Below are 21,049 nucleotides of genomic sequence, written 5' to 3'. Positions count from 1 at the left end.
CTTAGAGGAATTCATGCTGGTACCCCATCTTTTGGATGCTAAGGTTCAGAGTGGGGGTTATACCATGACAGTCCAACCCCCTGCTCAAAGCAGGACCAATCCCCATACAGATTTTTACCTCAGTTCCCTAAATGGCCCCCTTAAGGATTGCACTCACAAACCCTGCCTTTAGCAGGCCAATGCTCAAACCACTGAGCTATCCCTCCCCCCAGTTACTTATGGCAGCTAGCTTAGAGAATACTGTAGAATACTTAAAGCATACTTTCATTTTGGGGAGGAAGTCATCCAGTGTTGGGAAGGCATATTTTTTCCCTCCCAACTGTTTCATTATTTCAAGATTACATAGCTTCATATTTTTCCATTTCTCTGTATAACCAGTACCAACCTGCCCCATTCTTTTTAAATCTTTGAACTGTATGTACAGTACAAGATTCAGCATTGTCTCTTAAGGTTAGTTGTAGTGGATCTCCTTTCAAAAGTCCAGAATCACCAAATATTTCATCAAGTTCGTCCACCTTTCTCATTAGGGTCATCATGGCTACAACGCTGCTGCTGAGAAGGCTGTTGGTCTGTGGTTCTTTGATTGCATAGCTTTTGTCTTTATAAGGTGTTTCCATGGTGAATTGGCCAATGCAGTTCAGAATAACTCCAGGGCTAGTCACAGCTGCGTCACTTAATTTCAGCTCTGGAAGAAGTTGAAGGTGATTGTAAGTCCCTTCTGAGATGACTGTGACATCAGCTCCTGAGTCAATTTTAAAGTCAGTATTCTTGTCATGAATATTCAGTTTTGCCCTCCAGTCAGGCTCTGTCATCACAAGTCACAGATCCCAGAAACAGTAGCTCTTGATTGTCTGTAATATGAGTCAACTCCCTGACTGCTATGGTGCAGCAAGCAGCTGCAAAATGTCCACATTTCATGCATTTATTACACCTTGTACCTCTGTCTGAACATGCATCATCTCTGGGATATGACTTTTTCTACAGCTTGTGCGTGTAGGCTTGAATTTGTCCCTCTCAGCTTGGGATTTCTCTCTCCTTTTCTCAGGGGTTTTATGATGATGATTTTTAAATACTCAAGTATCTGTTTATAGCTTCTATGCTAGTTTCAGGTTTTTCAAGTTGCTCCTGCCTTTTCTTCCGTTTAAGTAATTCTGGTTGCTTTACTATCTGTATAGCTAGTGCTAAGGTTCTCTCTCTCTTCAGTGGTAGCTGCTGTGAACAGTTTTTATCTATTAACCCAATAACCAGCCTGTCTCTGATATCTGCATGTCTTACTTTCCCAGTGAAAGGGAAAAGCTCGACTTGGACAGATCAGTGCTGACTGTAGCCAGGCAAACAAGGAAGGTACTGGGGCTAAAAAGAGAAGTGGCCCAGGAAGGCACAGCAGCAAGTAGTTAAAGGGAAGCAGCAGGTGACTGATCTTTATAGGGTCCCTGGGCTGGGACACAGAGCAGTGGGTGGTCCCAGGTCTCTGCCCCACCAGCAACTAGGGAAGTGGCTTAAGCACTGAGCAAGGGAGTAGCAGAGTCAATGGCAGCCAGTTGCTGCGGCCGCTGCAGCAGCTAACGTGTTGCTTAATGCCTTCCCCCTGGGGTGGGAAGTGAAGTTACATGAACACACCTCTGAACACTGGATCTTCACTGATCTAGGAGAGCAACTGTGATTGGGGTGAAGTTGAGGGAGAGGCATGTTAAGAGAATATTTGGTTGTTGGACTTTCACACCGTAAGGTGAGAAACTGAGGCCAAGGACACAGCCCTACGTACTCGGGGGGGTCATGTTTGTTTATGGTCAGAAGCTTTTGAATCACAGTTGTGGTATTTTCCCACGTTAATGCTGGGGTGCTTTTCCCTTTTTGTTAAAGGTTTTCTTTGCTATACACAGCCTCAGTGCTTGTGAGAGGGGAAGTATTGCCTCTCAGAGGTGCTCAGGGTCAGAGGGGAGGCAGTTAATTTTCCCACATTACTGGCTGGGAGCTCGAGCCCCTAAATGCTGAATCTGTCTTATTGCAGCTGACACCACTGGCAGAATGGTTGCAATTCTAACAAACACCAAGCTGGTATATCCCCCATTGGGACAATGTGCATCATAGGGAAATCCTAGTCCTTCCTGAATGGCCACTGCGTGGGGAGGCGGCTTCTTGCCATGGGAGCAAATGAGGTGGAAATAAATATTCAGACCCCACACCCTCTCTATCCTACAAAGCCCATTTCCATGGGGGCTCCCTGAGCAAGGATTTCACAGACCTAGCAGGTCCCTGAATAACCTCTCTCGAGTGGCCTGCCCGTTGAGTTTGTGCTGGAGTTTGACCTGTAGGCACAATATTCTATTCTTCTGGTTGTTCTGTCCTAAGGTTAGCCATGCTCCATGTCATGCAGACAGTCTGCACTAGAGATGGCCCAGCACAGACAGACTTGATTTACCATCACAGTGTGACAGGTGAACAGCAGGTGACAGTAACTGAGGAGCCATGGGAATGTTTTAAACATTCATTTTCCAGATAGCTGAAGTCAGCCTTCAGGAGATTCCAGTTCTGGGGCATGGAGCTTTATCCTTTTACAGCATTGCACAGGGGAAATGACTCTAATGAACAGATGAAGGGAACAAAATGTGTTTGACCTACATGGCAGCTTTGAAAGGTCCTTTTCTAAATACATCGGACATGCTCTAATTGGTTAGGCATTGGGGAAAATATTGCAAAATGTGAGGTGCTAAGTGCTAACACAGCATGTTTTAGTCTTGAGACAACAGTCTCAATGGGTCACATCAGCTCCTTGACTTTGTGCTCTGCAAGAGATGAAAGGCTGTGGTGAATCTATTCTTCTGGCCAGTACTGAGGTGGAGAGAAGGAGTTGGAACCACGGTGGTTATTCTGTTTTCTTTCCCTTACAGTCTACACACTGGTTTTGTAATGGTATAACTATGTAGGATCAGGCTGTGACGTCTCTACTGAAACAGTGAAGTCAGTACAACTCCCACGAGTGTGGGCAAAGTTATATCCATTTATAAGTGCTTGATACTGGTATATCTTACTCCCCTTTTCATCTGGGAATAGCTGCATTGGTATGAAGCACCTTTAGGCTTTGTGTACACTACAGAGCCTTAGGCCAGTGCAGCCTCTAGTATAGACAGAGCGTCTGTACCCAGGAGGAGTTTTTCTGCCAGTGTAGGAATATCTCTTCCCCGAACAATGTTAGCTGTGCAGACAGCACTCATCTTTTGCTGGCGAGGAGGGTGTTTTTTCATTTAAATAGGCAGCTTTGGGCTTCTAGAACCCAGTTATTCAGGAGCCTTTCAATAGGATGCCTCAATGACTTGGCAGCTTTGAAAATCCCACCTGCAGCATATGAATTGTGTGGTTACATAGCACCATATGCCACGTCCCTTCCCTGTGATTAGCAATGAGATGTGTGTGTTCTTAGGGGTGTCATAAACAGATAGCTAAGGGTTAATGTTCTTTTACCTGTAAAGGGTTAACACAGGGAACCAAACACCTGACCAGAGGACCAATCAGGAAACAAGACTTTTTCAAATCTGGGTGGAGGGAAGTTTTGGGTGTGAGTCCTTTGTCTTGGGTCTGACCCTCTCTGCTCTGAGAGTGATTTTTCTATCTCCAGGCTTTCTAATCTTCTAATTACAAGTTGTAAGTACAAGGATAGTAAGACAATAGGTTTATATTGTTTTTCTTTTGTATTTACATGTGTGTAGTTGCTGGAATGTTTTAAATTGTATTCTTTTTGGATAAGGCTGTTTATTCATTTTTTTTTCTTTAAGCAATTGACCCTGTATATTGTCACCTTATTACAGAGATCCTTTTATGTCCTTTTTTCATTCTTTTTATATAAAGCTTTCTTTTTAAGACCTGTTGGAGTTTTTCTTTAGTGGGGACTCCAGGGAATTGAGTCTGCAGCTCACCAGGGAATTGGTGGGAGGAAGAAGTCAGGGGGAAAATCTCTTTGTATTAGATTTACTAAGCCTGACTTTGCATACCCTCTGGGTGAAGGGGGAGAGAGATTAGCTCTCTCGGTGCTTGTGTTTCAAGGACTTGAAACAGGGAGGGTAGAATCCCTTTGTTTAGATTCACGGAGCTTGCTTCTGTATATCTCTCCAGGAACCCAGGGAGGGAACACCTGGAGGGGAAGAGGGGGAAGGGAAATGGTTTATTCCCCTTTGTTGTGAGACTCAAGGAATCTGAGTCTGGGGGTCCCCCAGGGAAGGTTTTGGGGAGACCACAGTGCACCAGGCACTGTATAATTCCTGGCTGGTGGCAGCTTTACCAAGTCCAAGCTGGTAACTAAGCTTGGAGGTTTTCATGCTAACACCCATATTTTGGATGCTAAGGTCCAGATCTGGGAAGAAATGTTATGACATGGGGAGCTTTGAATTTGAGTTGTGGTTGCAGATTGCTGGCCGGAAGAGCATTTCATGCTTGCTCTCTCTCTGGTACCTCCTTTGCATTTTGAGCTGTAACCTTCTATAGTGCTGTTACACACAACAAACTCCCTGAAATGGACGTTAAGGTTGCAAAGCCAAGCACTCCAAAATGCTAGATTTGAAGGTTGCCTGTGCAGGCTTGATTCAGCCCCTTTGTGTGTATGAATTATGATACTGTCTTTAATTACACAATCAAATACTATGTTTTCAAGAAGTCAGTGTACAGGCTGGACAGTATTTTGTTTTCTCCTGGTGGTTCAATGTATGGCTTTGCGCGCTATTCAAACCCTGCTCCAAAGATAGAGTGATTAATTGTCTCAGAGGCTTCTGTGCGGTGCTCATCACTACGGTACCGGAGTGCTTCACAAACAGGACTAAAGTTATCTTCACAACACCCCTGTGAAGTCCAGCGATGGTGGTATCACCCTTGTACAGACGGGAACAATGGCACAGAGATATAGGTCAAAAATATCCACTAATTTTGGGTGCCTAATTTGAGACACCTGGGATCTGATTGTTCTGAGTATGTAGCAGTCTATATAGCAGTTCACACGTTCAAAGCACAGCTCCCTTTAACTTCAGTTGCAGATGTGAGCCCTCAGTCTTCTGCCATTCAGACCCCTGCGTAACCCAGAAAATGAGGATCGTTTTGGTTTAAGTGACATGCCCAGAATCACACAGTAACCTTGTGGCAGAGACAGGGATAGACTCCAGTTCACCAGGGTGACATTAAACTGCCCTAACCATGAGACTGTCATTTCTCTTCCTGCTGTCCCCTGCCTCATTCACTACATACCTTCCAACTTCTGCAACACACGAGGCAGGGGTCCTCCAGACAACAGCCTCCTCAACTGCGCAATTGTTGGGAAGCACATGCTGAGAGTCCTTAAGATTGTCATCCAGTTCTTTTGTTAACTCTGGCCTGCACAAATCACACATACCTCATAGCTGGGGTTTATGAAACAGCTGTCTCTCAGTGGGACCTATGATACCCTGACACCTCTTGTCTTTACACAATGCAGTCTGATCAGCAGCTGATCTCGTGTTCATCCCTGAGTTTCTCCTATAGACTATTTTAAATTCCTCTGAAACAAATGGAGGGCCACAATCTGAAACAAACTCTTCAGGGAGCATACTCTCTAATGCTTCCATAGTATTTCCAACAGGAGTGATCATCATGTGTGCTACCTCAAGCCATCTGGAATGAGTGCAGCTGAATTTGCATACTATGGAGTCTTTGCAAGGCCTTCGTTGTTCGCTGGTACGTGTGACATAGAGCAAGTGTCTGGCATGTTTGTGATCGCCTGCTTTCTCTCCCTCAGGATGAACGGGGGCGTCATCAACATGCCTAGCTCAGTGGGGCCACAATCTTAATTGGAGCCTGCAGGCGTGACTTCAATATCATTAATACATAATTCACAGTGGCTACTTAACTTTTCTGTAGCCTGCTGTGCATCTGACTTCCAAAGTAACTTTGGGTATGTCTACACTGCGATTAGTCACCCGCGGCTGGCCTGTGCCCGCTGGCTTGGGCTAAGAGGTTAATTGTGGTGTAGATGTTTGCAGGGTCCTAGGGCCCAGACTCGAGCCTGAGCCTTGGGAGCCTGAGTCAGCTGGCATGGGCCAGGCTCAGGTGTTTAATGCAGTGAAGATGTACCCTACAATTTGAGCTTTTCCCTTTCACTGAGCCTTGGTGAGGTTGAAGAAATTCAACCGGCATCCTAACCTGCAAGCTTATTGGTATTATTATCGATGTGCCCAAGAGCAAGCAATCAATTTCTCCTGACAACTCAATTTCTCTAGAGGAATAAGAATGACTCCCTCATCTTCTGTGTCATTTGACTCTCCCAAAAGAATATATTAGAAAGGAATGTGATGAAAGCACTGGGTTGAGATTTAGGTTTTCTGGGTTCAGTTCTCGGCTCTGCTGCAGCCTTCCTGTGTGGCCTTGGGCAAATCACTTAGCCCTCCTGTGCCTCAGTTCTCTTGGGTTAAAATAGCAGGGAAGACATCAGCTCAGGTTAGCCGCTCAAGGTAATGCCTATAGGGCTGCCTGAAGCAGAACTTGACCTGCTAACCCACATTAAAAGCGGAGCTGCAGTGTGTTCACTACCACCTTAACCTGAGGTAAGAACACACCTTCCCCCCCCCACCCAGTGTAGACATACACTTATGCACAGTACCTTGTGTTGTGCATGAATGAGGAGAAATGCAAAGTATTGCACTTAGGAAGGAATAATCAATTACCCAAATACAAAATGGGCAATGACTGCCTAGGAAGGAGCACTGCACAAAAGGATCTGGGGGTTATAGTGGATCACAAATTAAATAAGAGTCAACAATGTAACACTGTTGCAGATTGAACATCATTCTGGGATGCATTAGCAGGAGTGTTGTACGCAAGACACGAGAAGTAATTCTTCTACTCTACTCTGTGCTGATAAGGCCTCAGCTGGAGTACTGTGCCCAGTTCAGGGCACTCCGTTTCAGGAAAGATGTGGATAAATTGGAGAAAGTCCAGAGGAGAGCAACAAGCTTCAGTGGCGGCAACCGAGGTGCTAATTTGGCCCATTCACTCAGCGTGTTGAAAATGCGTCAGTAATGCAGTTGGGTTTTCCCAGTATTCCTTTTAATTGTGATTGGCATCTTTAGGAGAAGGGCAAAGGAGAGCAGAGGGGGAAGGTGGGTAGGGAGGGGCTAGTGCAGGGTGCTGAGTGAAGGCTGGAGGGCCACTCACAGGGAAGAGGAGAGGGAATTGCCGCTCAGACAGTGACATTTCGAGGTAGGTGGCTAGGGATGGGATTTTCAGAAGTGCTCAGCACTGGCCAACTCTGTTCCCATTGAAGGCAATGAGGATTTTCCCCCTGGGTTCACTAGCACTGAGTTAGGCCTAGGCTGAATGCATCTGAAAATCCCACCCTATACCTGTATCTTGGGGTTCTAGGAACATCATAAAGCCCTTGTGCTTCACCTCCCAAACCCCATATTGAGTGTTAACCCCCAGGTCAGTTACCTGCTGATTCAGTATTTTCCAGGCCCTTCTGTTCCCCTCACACAAACTTTTACACGTGAAGCTGGTTTTCCACGTGTGCATTGCTTGTATGGCCTGAACAAGTGCCTTGCCCATGCACTACTGACCAGGGAGTCTCCAGCCGCGACATGGAGCCATTCCAAAACAGCCTGGGAAGCAAGCTCACAGCCCTGGGTGCAGGTAACATGGAAAACGCACGTACCTATTAGAGGGACGGAATCCGAGGTGGCAGGCATGATCTCCGCCACAAGCAGCATGAACACTGTCAGGGACAGCAGGACAGTGATGCCTGGGATGGAAAAGAAAGGATGAGTATAACCATTGCTGAACTGGTGTGGCCATTCCACTAACATCTTGGGTATGAAATAAAACCCCGGCCTGGTCACTAGCTAAGCAAGTCCGTCTCCAGTTCATCTCCACTTCTGTGTCTCCAAGAGAAGAGCCTCTGCTGGGCAAGATGCATCCTCCAGTGCATCTTCATCTCTCTGTGCCCCTTCTCTCCAGTTTTCCTATTTGCCTTGGCTGCCAATAACCCTTGAGCCAGAGCTCTCTCCCTCCTGCATTGCAAAGCTGCTGAACACAATCACTGCCACCTTGCCCATGCACCTTGTTGCCTTGACTCTTCCACTCTGAACTCCACCATTTCCTCTTGCTCTGCCTACTCTAGCTCTCTTTATTCTAGCCTCCTCAAATCCCAGCTCTCCACTGTGCAGGTAACCATGCTTCTTAGCTTCTCACCAGTACACCCAAGGGAGACAAACTCAGACTCCTTCCTCCAACAAACAGCAGGTCTCAAAGTGGTCTCAGAGTTCCACCTGGTCTGTCATTGCCCCAGAATTTATCGTGTTTCATAGATGAGACTGGATTTTAAGACCAGAAGAATCCATTAGGAGCACCTAGCGTGAGCTCCTGCAGAACGCAGGCCAGAGAAGGTCCATCTACTAACTACAGCTGGGATTCTGAACAGCACTCCACGGTGGCCCATCTCTGCTCCCATTAATGTCCATGGGTTTTGACCATGGATGTCAATTGTGGCAGAGAATGCTGAGCACTTTTGAAACTCCCACCCTAATCTGGATTCTGACCCCTTATTCCTATTGTCATATGTTCCTCCATGAGTAGCCCCCCAGGACCAGTGGGTCTCCTTGTAGAGTGAGGCACTATTCTCCATGAGCAAAGTATCACGGTTGGGTCCTTAGAGCTCTGGAGCTTTGTTCAAATACTCTTTTAACATCCCCTAGACAGACCCAGATGTCACGACCTTTGTTTCCTAGCTTGGTGGCTCAGCCCCTTTTAGCCATGTGTTATCACCGTTCATCTCAGGAAGCTTTTGTTGCTTTCAACCTCTCCATGCATGTGCCCTGGCCTACCCCCAAGACCTGCTTTCCCTGGCCTTGTGACTTGGCTATGAATGCCAGGCTTCAGAAGAAACAGACAGTTGCCCTAACCCACTGTTCCACCTAGTCCAGTGGAGATGTCTAACTCTATCCTGCAGCCCTAGTAAATCGCATTCATTTGTCAAAGCACGGAGCCAGAGAATAATCCAAATCAAGGCCAGCCACTTATTAATACCTAATATCAGCAGGAAGTTGTATCACCACCTTGCTCAGCTCAATACAAATGGCTGAACTTACATAGTGCCGAATCAATAGGGCTACCTGCGGTCATGTGAGTGACAGTTCCTCAAGAAAGCTGTCTTGCTACAGTGTCTGCAGCTTTGAGTGGGCTCCCCACTAGAATCATAGAATCTCAGGGTTGGAAGAGACCTCAGGAAGTCATCTAGTCCTACCCCCTGCTCACAGGACCAATCCCCAGACAGATTTTTACCCCAGTTCCCTAAATGATCCCCTCAAGGGTTGAGCTTACCACCCTGGGTTTAGCAGGCCAATGCTCAAACCACTGAGCTATCCCTCCCCATCTAGCCAAGGTCCATAGTAGGCTGAGCTTTTTACCCTCCCTTTTATGCCACATCTTTAGGAAGAGCTGAGGAATTAATTTTCCTTACCCAAAGAGATCTTCTCTCCCGAGTCAGCAGGCAACAGGAACACAAGCAATGCCAAGCCAGATATAAGCACACAGGGAATCAGTAAGTTCAGGCCGTAGTAGAGGGTGCGCCGGCGCATGGTTACAGTGTACGTCACATCTGGATATGGTTCTTTACAGCACTCGTAGTACAGCTCGTTCCTCTTCCCTGGGACACCTGTACAGGAGGAAACGAGAGGTGGAGAGAACTGCGGATGGCCTGATATCTGGAGCTGTGTAGCTCTCAACTCTGAGTCAACACTTCATGCCTCTGAGCATCAGACCCAATGTTCAAAGGCATTCTGTTTAGATCATTGTTAGTACATGAATTCCTGTAGCACCTAGGGGCCTCAGAGAGAGGGCCCTATGGTGCTAGAAGCTGTACATATGGTAAGAGACAGCCCCTTCCCCAAAGAGCTTACAGTCTAAATAGACAAAGGGATGGGGAAAGAGAGGTGAAGTGACTTGTGTGAAGGGTCACACAAAAGGTCAGTGGCAGAGTCAAGAATAGAACCTGGATGCCCATCACTAGGCCACACTGCCTCTCAAATTCCTGCTTTCCTATCACTAGAACTAGTTCAGTGATGTAAACCTCTAGCTTGCCAGCTGCCAAAATGCTCAAACTGTAGGTTCAAATCCCAACAGGCAACTTTATGTTTTTAAGGTAAAGCAAGTTATTAGAATGAAGTGTGTGCATGAGACATTAAAAACATAGGTATGTTCTGTGCTGTGGAGCTATTAAGGATCCCACGACTTTTTTTGGTTTGCTCTAAAGTTCTTGGTCAAAACTTCCCTTCTTCCACTACTGTGCAGTATGACTTCTGCAGGCTGGCTCCCTCCACTCCTGCTGTATGCAGTCGAGAAATGATTCTTATGTCCTAAAGCGCTTTGAGAGAAAGGAGCTCGTGAAATATAAAAAGATTGTTTCCCTGTAACTTTGCTCACTGTGTCCATGTAGTGACTACAGGATTTGCAAATATAATCATTATTCTGAGCTGACTTATTGGTTTTCAATTTTTATTTTTGGAAACAATATAACTGGAACAGGGCATAGCAGGGCCCCCCTTGGTCCGGCCTCTGCTCTGTTCCAAAAATCACTCTGAGATCTTCTGGCTCAGCAGTCACTGGTGCAGTTTATTTACAGGGTGCAATCCCACCACCTTCCCGCCATATACGGCACGGGGGCTTCACACTGAAGGACTTCACAGCCTCTACAGCTAGGAGAGATATGTTTCCACCCACTGGCTTCCCCCTTTTCCATCTGCCCCCTGGCTTCCTTCCTCTGAGGCTTTTGTGCAGCCCCTGGCTAATTGGGCTGGCTGCTGTTTCCCCTTTGTCAATCAGGTACAGATGTTTCTAGCCAGCTCCAATTCACCTCCCTTAACTGGAGCTGGAGTGACAGAGGGCTGGCTTAGCAGTCCCTGCCACACTAACTCATTAATGGAAAACATATTGCAGTTGAATTACAGCAGACTCGTCCTTCGTACATTCAGCCAATTTTTCACAGCTGAGTTCACTTCAGCAGGAAAAACCCAGTGTTAGACAGATGGTAGTTTTTGGAGTTAAGGTCGTAACTCACTGTCTTTTATAAGTTCCTTCCCCCCAGTGCTGGCAAAACTCAACAGATCCAGCTGAAATTTCTTCTGTGCCACCTTGACTGATGGGGGACGGGGGGCAGATATTTTAGGAAGGTTTGGTAGCCCTCGGACAGGCATTCAGCTATGGCGATGTGGAAGATCAGAGCTGGAAAACTGCACATTTTCTGAAATTCATCTGGAAAACAGTTTGCCTTAGGAACCTCATGAGAATTGGTGTCTTTGTTTTTTGGAAAGGTGGCCTGGTTAATTTTAATGTAACCTGATCTGGTTTGTGTGAAATGGAGAGCACCATGAGATTTCATGCACACCCTGTACCATCTCTGAAGTCTGATCCACTTATTAGCATGCCTGTACACCCCCCCAAGTGCTCTCCGTGCGGTTTGTGGAGGACCATTCAGCCCACTTCTTAGAATGATAAGGGCCAGAATTTTCAGAAGGATGTGGGGGGATTCTCCTTTGTTTCCATTGGGACCTGCTGGCCCCCTTCTGAAAACAGGACCTATAATATGCATTGAAATGTCACAGTGACTTTTGTAAGACAGAACTGAAAATTCCAAGATGATTCTGAGACGCGCCCATTCTGTGACACCACAGCTAAGAATGTAAAGACAGGTAAGTTGAAGGGAAGATGGAGAGAGCCTTAGCTGATGTTTCTATGTTTTGTTTTTAGAAAACAGAATCTCAAAGTCAGGAAATTCAGTGGCTTTGTTTTTAATTAAGGAAAACTGGAAAAGTCAAAGGACAAAAATGCAGAGTTAAGGTAGCCCAGGCCACATCAGCAGCACCTCCATGGCTGTGTTTTCAGTACCTTGGAGATGGGAATGTAAAGATCCTGCTACTCCCAACCCCACAGTAGCCTTCTCTCTCTCTCTCTCTTTTTGATCGCTCTTCTTACCTTCTATTTAACAAGAAGCCTGCTTAGCCAGCCAGGGAAATCTAACTTTGCAACAATTGGCTGTGACAAGCTACAAGCAGTTCTGAACATCCCAGCCTTGGTAAGAGGAGATTTATCCTCTGACTGGCTGCAGGATGATTAGAGTCACCTAGTCACTAACTGGGTTAGGTTGTAGACTGTGCCTCTCGTTTTCTAGCAGCTGAACTGCAAATGTGACAGATGCTGCCATGTCCTAGCATTTGCTGTTCTTTCGCTCTTTCCCCTGTTTTGTGTTTGTCTGGTTTGCTCACAAGAGGAACCCAGGTCAGACTTTGACTGAACCTGAAAGATGCCTGCTTGAACATGGTGGCTTGCCCATGGGCTGGAGCGCCTGGGGCTATGCCAATTATGATTACGAGCTGAGCCCCATCTGAGAGGAATTAGGTGATTTCCAGTCTGAAAGGCAGCAGGAAGCCACAGGCGAGGGGCAGGGCCATTCTTAGGATTTATGGTGCCCTAGGCGGGATTATTAAACTGGTGCCCCTGTGCCTGATCTGCTCTTAGCAACACAAACATAAGCTTACATTATTGGAAAACTTGCCACATGCATGTTATTAAAACCAGTTTAACGTAGTTAAGCATACTGTGATGTTGATGGACTAGCACTAATGAAGTAGTACAATTTAGAAAAAATTCTGATTTGACAGAATGATGCAAATAATGTAATTTTTTTAATTTGTTAACATTTTATTGGAAATTTCTGTGAAGAGGTATTGAAACAAGGATTTGTTTTTAATTAAAAGCAATCTTTCTGGCTTTTTTGGCTGCAAAATCAGTAATAATGTCATCGTATGACAAAGACAAAGTGATGTCTTGTTCTACTGCAAGAACAGCAAGACCAGTCAAGTGTTCCTGACTCCTTGTAGAGTGGAGATCGTTTTTAACGAGCTTTAGTTTTGAGAAACTCTGTTCTCCTGATGATACTGGTGACAGGAATTGTCAGTAGAATATGAGTGGCAACCTACACATTAGGATATATGTCAACAAGTTTGCTGGTATGAATAAACTGCACAGTGTCCATCATCGATTTTGTATGTGGCAGCATTGATGACAGTGTACTCAATTCTTCATACAGTTCAAGTCCATTTAAATCAAAATGATCGCCGTGCTTCAGAAGGCTCTCTAGATCAGGAGTCCCCAACGCGGTGCCCGAGGGTGCCATGGTGCTCACAGGGGCCTCCAGTGCACCCGTGTACTGGCCGGTGGACAAGCATCTACCGAAATGCCACAAAAATTCAGCAGCATTTCAGCAGCAACGCCACTTGCCGCCCACAAGCAGCAGCATCCAGAGGCGTCACCACTGAAATGCCACCGAATTTCGGCGGCATTTCGGCGGATGCTCATCCATTGCCATGGTCCTTCGTCTGGCACCCGCCAGACAAAAAAGGTTGGGGACCACTGCTCTAGGTTCTTGCACTTTGTCATTAGTTGCTCTTGTTTTCCTATTTCATTGAATTTAGTCCAGCTCAGCCCACCTACCAGCTGAGTGAATGGAACCCCAGGCTGACAGCGGGTTGAGTGGCTCAGTCAGGGTATCAGCTGCCTGCCTGCTCAGCCCACTGCCAGCCTGGGGTTCCTTGGGGGTCCCCAGGCCAGCAGTGGGTGCTGAGTGAGGCCAGCGGCCGGGACCCCAGGTGGCAATGGGCAGCAGGCGGAACCCCAGAGCAGCGGCGGGCTGAGCCGCTTAGCCCGCCACCGTGTGCCATCAAAAATCAGCTTGCGTGCCACTTTTGGCACATGTGCCGTAGGTTGCCGACCCCTGCTCTATACACTAGTAAGGAGATGAGCATATTACAGTTGTTGGAGGGCTCTATTTAGCAGTAACAGGGATATAGCAAAGTCAGTCAACATTTTTTGTTTCTCTGATGAAAACTGGCCCACTCCCTTCTCCATACCAAACTTGTCACAAATAATTGTCAACAACTTAATTTTCTGTTTTTGGCTAAGATATTGATTTTTTAAAAATATTGAAATTGATTTCAGGATTGTTAACAAGCATTTTTGGCGAACAAATTTGTTAAATGACAATCTAAATGGCAACACAGTACTGCTTTCTTGCTTGGCTCACCCCCCAGCTTGCTGGTCCAACAGCTGCAGTGGAGGGGGAGATAGATGGAAAACTGCAGGACCCCAAAATCTACCTCTCGGGGTGCAGAGTGGCAACAGGTCCAATCACACGCCAATGGGCATCACCACCAGCACCCCAGACCATGGTGAAGTTAGCACAGCATCTGATCTCAGGGACGGGGCACCCATGGAGCCACAGCAGTTCATCCTGCTCTGCGCAGCTCCCCTCGGGTGAGATGGATCACTGCCAGCCCGGGGGAGAGACGCACTCCCCAGCTAGAGTGACCAGATCCAGATGTCCTGATTTTATAGGGCCAGTCCTGATATTAGGGCCTTTGTCTTATATAGGCACAAATTACCCCCACCTAGGGTGACCAGACAGCAAATGTGAAAAATCAGGAAAGGGGGTGGGGGGGAATAGGAGCCTATATAAGAAAAAGACCCAAAAATCAGGACTATCCCTATAAAATCAGGACATCTGTTCACCCTACAGGTGAGTTCCTTCCCCCACCCCTTCCCAGAGACCCCAGCAGCCAATCCCCTCCCTCAGACTGTGCTGCATTCGGCTCTCTCTAGGACCCAGCAGCCCTGCTCTTACATGGTCCACTGCTTCCAGTCTGTCCGCCTGGCAGAGCGGTGCCCCCAGACCTAGTGGTGCCCTAGGCGGCTGCCTGTTCTGCCTATGGCTAAGGACAGCCCTGGCGAGGGGTGTTTTGGAGACAGTAGCTGAGACTATTAGAGACAGGAAACGGAGGGAAGAGGAGACTGTGGTGCTGGGGCTGGGGCTCTTGGAAGGGGCAGCTCTGAGTAGCACATTTGGCTCCTGTAGCACCTTAGCCAGGTGCTGTGAGGGGGAGTTAAAGAGGGGAGTTCTTAAAGGGACCTGGATGAAGGAGAAACAGGTGTGGTGGCCACAGAGACAACTCTACCTCCAAGGGAATGCTTGGGGGGCAGGGAACGGAAATGAGTATCTGCAGTTTGCCTTCCCCACCCTTAGTGACTGTGATGTCTGGAGACAGTGCGCCAGGCTGGCTTTCGATAGTTGTCCATTGCACCCAGTGTGCAGTAGACTGTTGACAATGTCCACAGTGGCAGCACAGACTCAGCGCCCATCACCTTTTTCTCTTCTGGTTGTATTTTCTGGATCTTCTCTTCCTTCATTGTTCACTTTTTTGCTTTGGTGCTTAACAGTCAACAGGTCTGATCCACCGTAATGTGTGCAATGTGTAGCACCAGTGTGTCAGGTTGACACAGAGAAGGGGCTTTCTTTAGAAGAGAAGGCCCTGGTTGTGTTAGGCAGGCTGCTTATCTAACCCCATTATTGCATTGGCCATGTAGCGAGGCGGTGTGGCTCCCCTCCTCCCCAGGGAGGGTTGAGCCCCATCAATCACCCCCCAGGGCGGAACCGCTGGGAGGAAGTCCCGCCCCTCAAAGGGTCAGGCAGCGAGCTGGAAGGATAAAAGCCGGGTCTCAGCCCTCAGTCAGGCCCCGGCCGCCGGCAGGAGCAGACGTGCCCGCTGACCTTCCTCACCGGGAAGCCACTGAGGCCCGAGGCCGGTGGGAGCTGCCCCGCAGGCGCTACGACGAGGAGCTGCCGGAGCTGCCCCGTCCCCACTACAGCCCCAAGGAGCCGCCAGACCAGACCTGGCCCGCCGTCCCGGAGGTATTCCCGGACCTACCGCCCTGCCCGGACTGGGAGGAGCCCAGGGTGCTGGACGCCCCAATGGACCAGGTAGGAACCAGGGGGGAGGCTGGAAGTAGCCCGGGGGCAGCTGACTATAGTCAGGCTACAGAAGGCCCTGCGCCGATGTCAGTGTGTTTCGATCAGGACCCCCTTCCCCACTGACCGCCACTAGCGGCTTCAGCCGCTACTAGGGCCCCGGGCTGGAACGCAGAGGAGTGGGTGGGCCTGCGTTCCCCCTGCCACCCGGTTACGGGTGGCAGACTCTCCCCCCTGTTGCCACTGCTCTGCCCTGCCCCAAAGGGCCAGAGCTGATAACTGTGTTTGGTGCCCCACCCGAACTAAGGGCTGGGCCCCTGTTGACTTTGCCACTACTCTGCCCTGCCCCAAAGGGCCAGAGCTGATAACTGTGTTTGGTGCCCCGCCCGAACTAAGGGCTGGGCCCCTGTTGACTTTGCCACTGCTCTGCCCTGCCTTAAAGGGCCAGAGCTGATAACTGTTACTGTTTTTGTTGGTGCCCGCCCGAACTAAGGGCTGGGCCCCTGTTGACTTTGCCACTGCTCTGCCCTGCCTTAAAGGGCCAGAGCTGATAACTGTTACTGTTTTTGTTGGTGCCCGCCCAAACCAAGGGCTGGGCCCCTAGTATTTAACTATGTAGCTGTTCGGTCCCACGCACAGGGTCCGAACCGCTGGAGCGGACTGCAATGCCGAGGGCAGAGGCCCTCGGACGACGAGACGAGGCCAGTGTGGCTCCCCTCCTCCCCAGGGAGGGTTGAGCCCCGGCACCCCCTCGTCCACAGGCCACCGTCAGAGTGATGCGAGAGCTGACAATTCCATCTAGGCCTGCGGGAACAAGTGCAGGCAACTCAAAAACCAAATATGTTCCTCAGCGATGCTTGTTGAAGGCAGGATTTTAAGCCAGAAATAACCAAACGGGACACTCCCCTGAGCTCAAAAACATCTAGAGGAGTATTTGAAAACCAGTGCAGCACTGAATGGGATGAACCTTTGGGATTTTCCCCTCCCAGTGGAGTCCTTTACCCTTCCTGAAAATAGAATCCTGCTGGTTCCCATTAGTTTCTCTCTGAGATACCCTGCCTTCAGACTTCACATTGCAGCTGCCAGCCTCCAGCTATGGGAAGGGCCACGTGTAACCAAGCTCATGCTGCAGTTCTATGTGGGGCCCACTCCACCCCTAGATGCAGACAGAGCAACACAGAATGGGTGTGGGTTATATACGCACATTTTCTGTGCTGCTCCCTGAAATGGCTGGTAGAAACTCTGTAAAGAAGCTCAGGACTTTCCTCCTCTGGGCTTGAACTTGACATCTCTACTGGGCATAAAGCTAACACACCTTAGAGATGAAAGAGCTTGATTCTGCTCTCGCTTAGTCTGTTTTTATACTGGCATTACTCTGACCTCAGTGGCTTTGCTCCCCATTTACACCTGAATACGTGAGATTGAATCAGGTCTGAAGAAGCCAGGTCTAAGAACGGAGTCTGTGAGAAGCATCAGCTTTTTAAAAGTACAGTTTTCTTCTGGAGCAGGAGAAAGAATGTTTGGAATGCATTGACCTGATGTAGTGGAGGGGAGGCTACTGACTTTACTGAATAGAGACTTGGCTGTCCTGGGACATGTCTACACTGATGGTGCTACAGCAGTATAGCTACTACAGCACCACAGCTGTGTGTCTCTAACGACATAGTGAAGACGCAGACTACAATGACAGAAGGGTTTTTGCTGTTGATATAGGAACTCCACCTCCCCAAGTGTGGGTAGCTAGGTCAACAGAAACAGACTTCTGTCGACATAGCTGCATCTACACTGGGGGTTAGGTTGGTGTAGCCAGGGCATGCAGGGCTGTGGAATTTTCAGACCCATATTGCTGTAGGGATGTCAACCCAAGTTTGATGTTTAGATCAGGCTCTGGGTATATGGGTTGGGGGTTTGCAACAGTTCCTGCTGAGATCAGACTTTCTAACCTAATCCCCTTTAGGCTAAATAGGTTGCAGAAATGTGATTGGATGTTCACTATGCACGTAGACGTCCCAGAGATCCAAGTTCTGTGCTGAGCCCCTGCACGTATTGACGTCAGTAGAATTTCATAGGTTATCAGAGCCCACAGCAGCATACCCACAGGCTCCCTAATGTAGCTTTAGTTAACTCGCTGGACAAGAAAGAAAACACTTGAAACATTGTCTGCAGTCCAATTGTGAGATTTCTATTGCTTTTCAAATAGGAGCTTTCAATACCTGTACTTCAAATGTCCAGATAAGAGCCGTCATTCTTATGTATTCATTTTGCCTTAAAGTTTCAACTCATTTAGTTTTCTAAGCGAGCCAACTTACCCACTAAATCCCATTCTCCATTTGATATGTAATTGGAAATATCAGCTTCAAGCATCTGCAGATCAAGCAGCCAGCCATTGTGGGTCCATGAACCAAATTTCAAATTGCATTTTTGCACATCGAAGGGGAACCAGCGGACGTCAATGTAACATGTGCTCTTCAAAATGCCTGAGAATAGACATTAGAGGGAGAAACAGACATCTGAGGTCTGAAGGGCAAATGCAAAATGAAATGACATTGTGCTGAGATCCTGTGGAACTGTCAGGCCTCTCTCTACAATTAGATTCAATCCAGCTGAGCAGACTCTGATTAGAATTTCTAATCGAACTGTTCCACTAACAGCACTTACGATTTTCTGAGCCAAATGACTTTCCTTTTTCAGTTACATTCTTGAGAGACCCATCTGATGCAGTGTTTCCAAAGAGATAGGGGCCAAATTATCTCCAGGTGTAAATGGGTGCACACCGTGTTGAGTTCAGTCTCGCTGCACCGACATACACCAGCAGAGAAAGCAGCTCAGGAGATATCAACAAACATACAAATTCCTGACTTTTTACCCTTTTGTTTTCTTTGCCATGCTTATTCTCCTTGGGCCATATCACCAGTCTTCCCTCATGTATGTTCTCTAGGGGTATGTCTACACTGTGTCTGGTGCAAGCCTCCCACTCTAGATCATCCTAGTGCACTTAAAAATAGCTGGGGCTGAGGCTGGGGCTCTCAAGCCTGGGGTGTGTTTGGATGTGGGGGTTGGACTGACAGCCCAAGTTGCAGTGTCAAAGCACTGTCTGCACAGCTATTTTTAGTGCACTCGTGCAAGCCCCATGTGCACTAATTTGTGAACTCAGGCTGGGGGACTCGCTCCCAGACGCAGTGTGGAGATGCCCTGGGAAGCTTGCTGGGTGATCCTACCCCATTATACCAATCTGTGCCGGTCTACACAATGGCCTTGCAGTTAAGCTGACAGAATCCCACGTATCCCTGCTCTGGGACTGAGAACCATTAAATTTCAGTTGGCTGCAGTGCATTTCCTCTTCCCAGTAGTCAGGGCACCAGCCTGGGACTCCACCGATCATGGCTCACATCTTTGCTCTACCACAGACTTCCTGTAGGACGCTGGGCAAGTCGCTTAGTCTCTTTGTGCTCCAGTTCCTCGTCTCTAAAACAGGGATAACAGCAGTGCCCTGCCTCACGGGGGCTGTGAGAGTAAGCCCACTAAAGGCTGTGAGGTGCTCAGATACCACAAGAGTGGTGCTACAGAAGTGACATAAGCAGATAGGCTGAGATTCACAAAGAGACTTAGATGCTTAATGGCCACTTTAAGCACCTAAATCCCAGAACTGGACCCTTGTGAAATTAATACAATCCTGCTCAGCTGCTGCAGAAGCCAATAGTCCTGTAAACTCATTGCCATCTAAGTTTTTGCAGTGAAAGTTCCTTAAGTGCCTGTGTTTCTGCCAGATCATCAAAAGGTTCAGCATTGAATGGTGCTAAATTTTTTTGTCACAGTGGGAGCCACCGGATGCTGAACACTTCTCAATATCTGGCCTGTATTTAGGGGCCTAAAATAGAAACTGAATTCTTTCAGAAGTCTGTCCCACAGCATAGAGTGCACAGAGCTTCTCATCCAGATCTGCTTTTAAACTGATACAATTAATTCTCTAAATAGGAAAATTGATTTTTGCTATTAAAGTAAATTGATTTAAACCAACAAACAAGATCAGTCTCCTACCTGGAGGAATGTATTGACAAGATCCAGAATAATTCACCAACACATTCGTGTGAAACGTGGCATCGAATCGTTCATCTGCACTAAAACACAACATAAAACCCCCCACAGGCCCCTTGAATTCAAAATGTGGTGAACAGTGAGGTAACAATAATTAATTTCTGAATAGTGGATTAGGGACAGGTGAGTAAACATTGTAAAATAGCATTAGTTGGAATCTCTAGCTCACTCCAAACTGAGCTTGGATCTTCTGTCAAGATTTAGGTCCATTGGACAAAGGATCCATCTCTCAGCTAGCTGGCTGGCTGGACCCCCAGACGGCCCCAGTCACGAGGGAGAGATGCTACAAGGAGCTCATCTCCCATTTAGGCAACTCACTGAAATGGCCTGATTTTTCAGAAGAGTTCAGCGCCTTTGATACCAAGGCTGTGACAATAGGAGACGATCATGGGGCCCTGGGCCCTTCATAGCCTCTGGCCCAGTAGCACCTTACTCAGGGTGGAGGTAGTAGGTGCTAGCATAGCAGGAGCTTGGGCCAGCGGTGAACGGCCGGGGCTCAGATGACATAGTGGCAGGTCTTTGTGGGTGCCCAGGGATCTGGACTGTAAGCTCATAGGGGCTTTTTGTTCTGTGTTTGTAGAGCACCTAGAGCAGTGGGGCCCTGGTTAATGGCTGGGCTCCGAGGTGCTACAGAGATACCAATAGTAATAATAGGCACAATGTTGTGTGCAGACCTTGTGGGTTGGAGCTCTATAATTTCAGGAGTTAGCTGAGGTTTGTGAAAGCTTCCAGACTGCTGGATACTTATCCAAACTGAATCAAACAATCCAACCCTTCTGATCTTGATATTTTTACAATGTGCCTTCAAAATGGCTCTCTCAGACTTTCCCATGCTGGCATTGTCCTGCACTCCCTCTGAATTGAAGGTCACTTCATAATTATCTTACTATCTTAGGGCCTGATTCAACTCCCAGTGAAGCTAGTAGGACTATTTCTATCGAGTTTCCTGGGGTTTGTTGGTCCCCATGTGTAGTCTTTTAGCTGTATGTAATTGTGATATTTTTAAATGCTAACATCATCTAATTTTCCATAAGACTGTACCAGAAGCACAAACATCAAATGAAACCAGCATAATTATTTACATTAGCACAAGATAAGTAATCGTAACTTAATCTTTCATTATTCAGACCATGGCCAAAGGCCTCAAGC

General features: G+C 47.6%; 1 protein-coding gene across 1 annotated transcript in view; it reads right to left on the bottom strand.

Annotated features, from left to right (window-relative positions):
• LOC115653706 (neuronal acetylcholine receptor subunit alpha-7-like) overlaps positions 1–21,049 on the bottom strand; it is a 95,208-nt gene that overhangs the window by 24,823 nt on the left and 49,336 nt on the right. The window contains exons 5-8 of the mRNA XM_030567272.1: positions 19,844–19,923; positions 18,115–18,282; positions 9,470–9,664; positions 7,667–7,753 (exon numbers count right to left, since the gene is read on the bottom strand). Coding sequence (XP_030423132.1) covers positions 7,667–7,753; positions 9,470–9,664; positions 18,115–18,282; positions 19,844–19,923 — 530 coding nt within the window. The remainder of the gene's footprint in view (positions 1–7,666; positions 7,754–9,469; positions 9,665–18,114; positions 18,283–19,843; positions 19,924–21,049) is intronic.

This window comes from Gopherus evgoodei, chromosome 6 (assembly GCF_007399415.2).
Source record: "Gopherus evgoodei ecotype Sinaloan lineage chromosome 6, rGopEvg1_v1.p, whole genome shotgun sequence".
NCBI lineage: Eukaryota > Metazoa > Chordata > Testudines > Testudinidae > Gopherus > Gopherus evgoodei.
The sequence above is the reverse complement of the archived record's forward strand: the minus strand, read 5'-3'. Positions and strand labels throughout refer to the sequence as shown.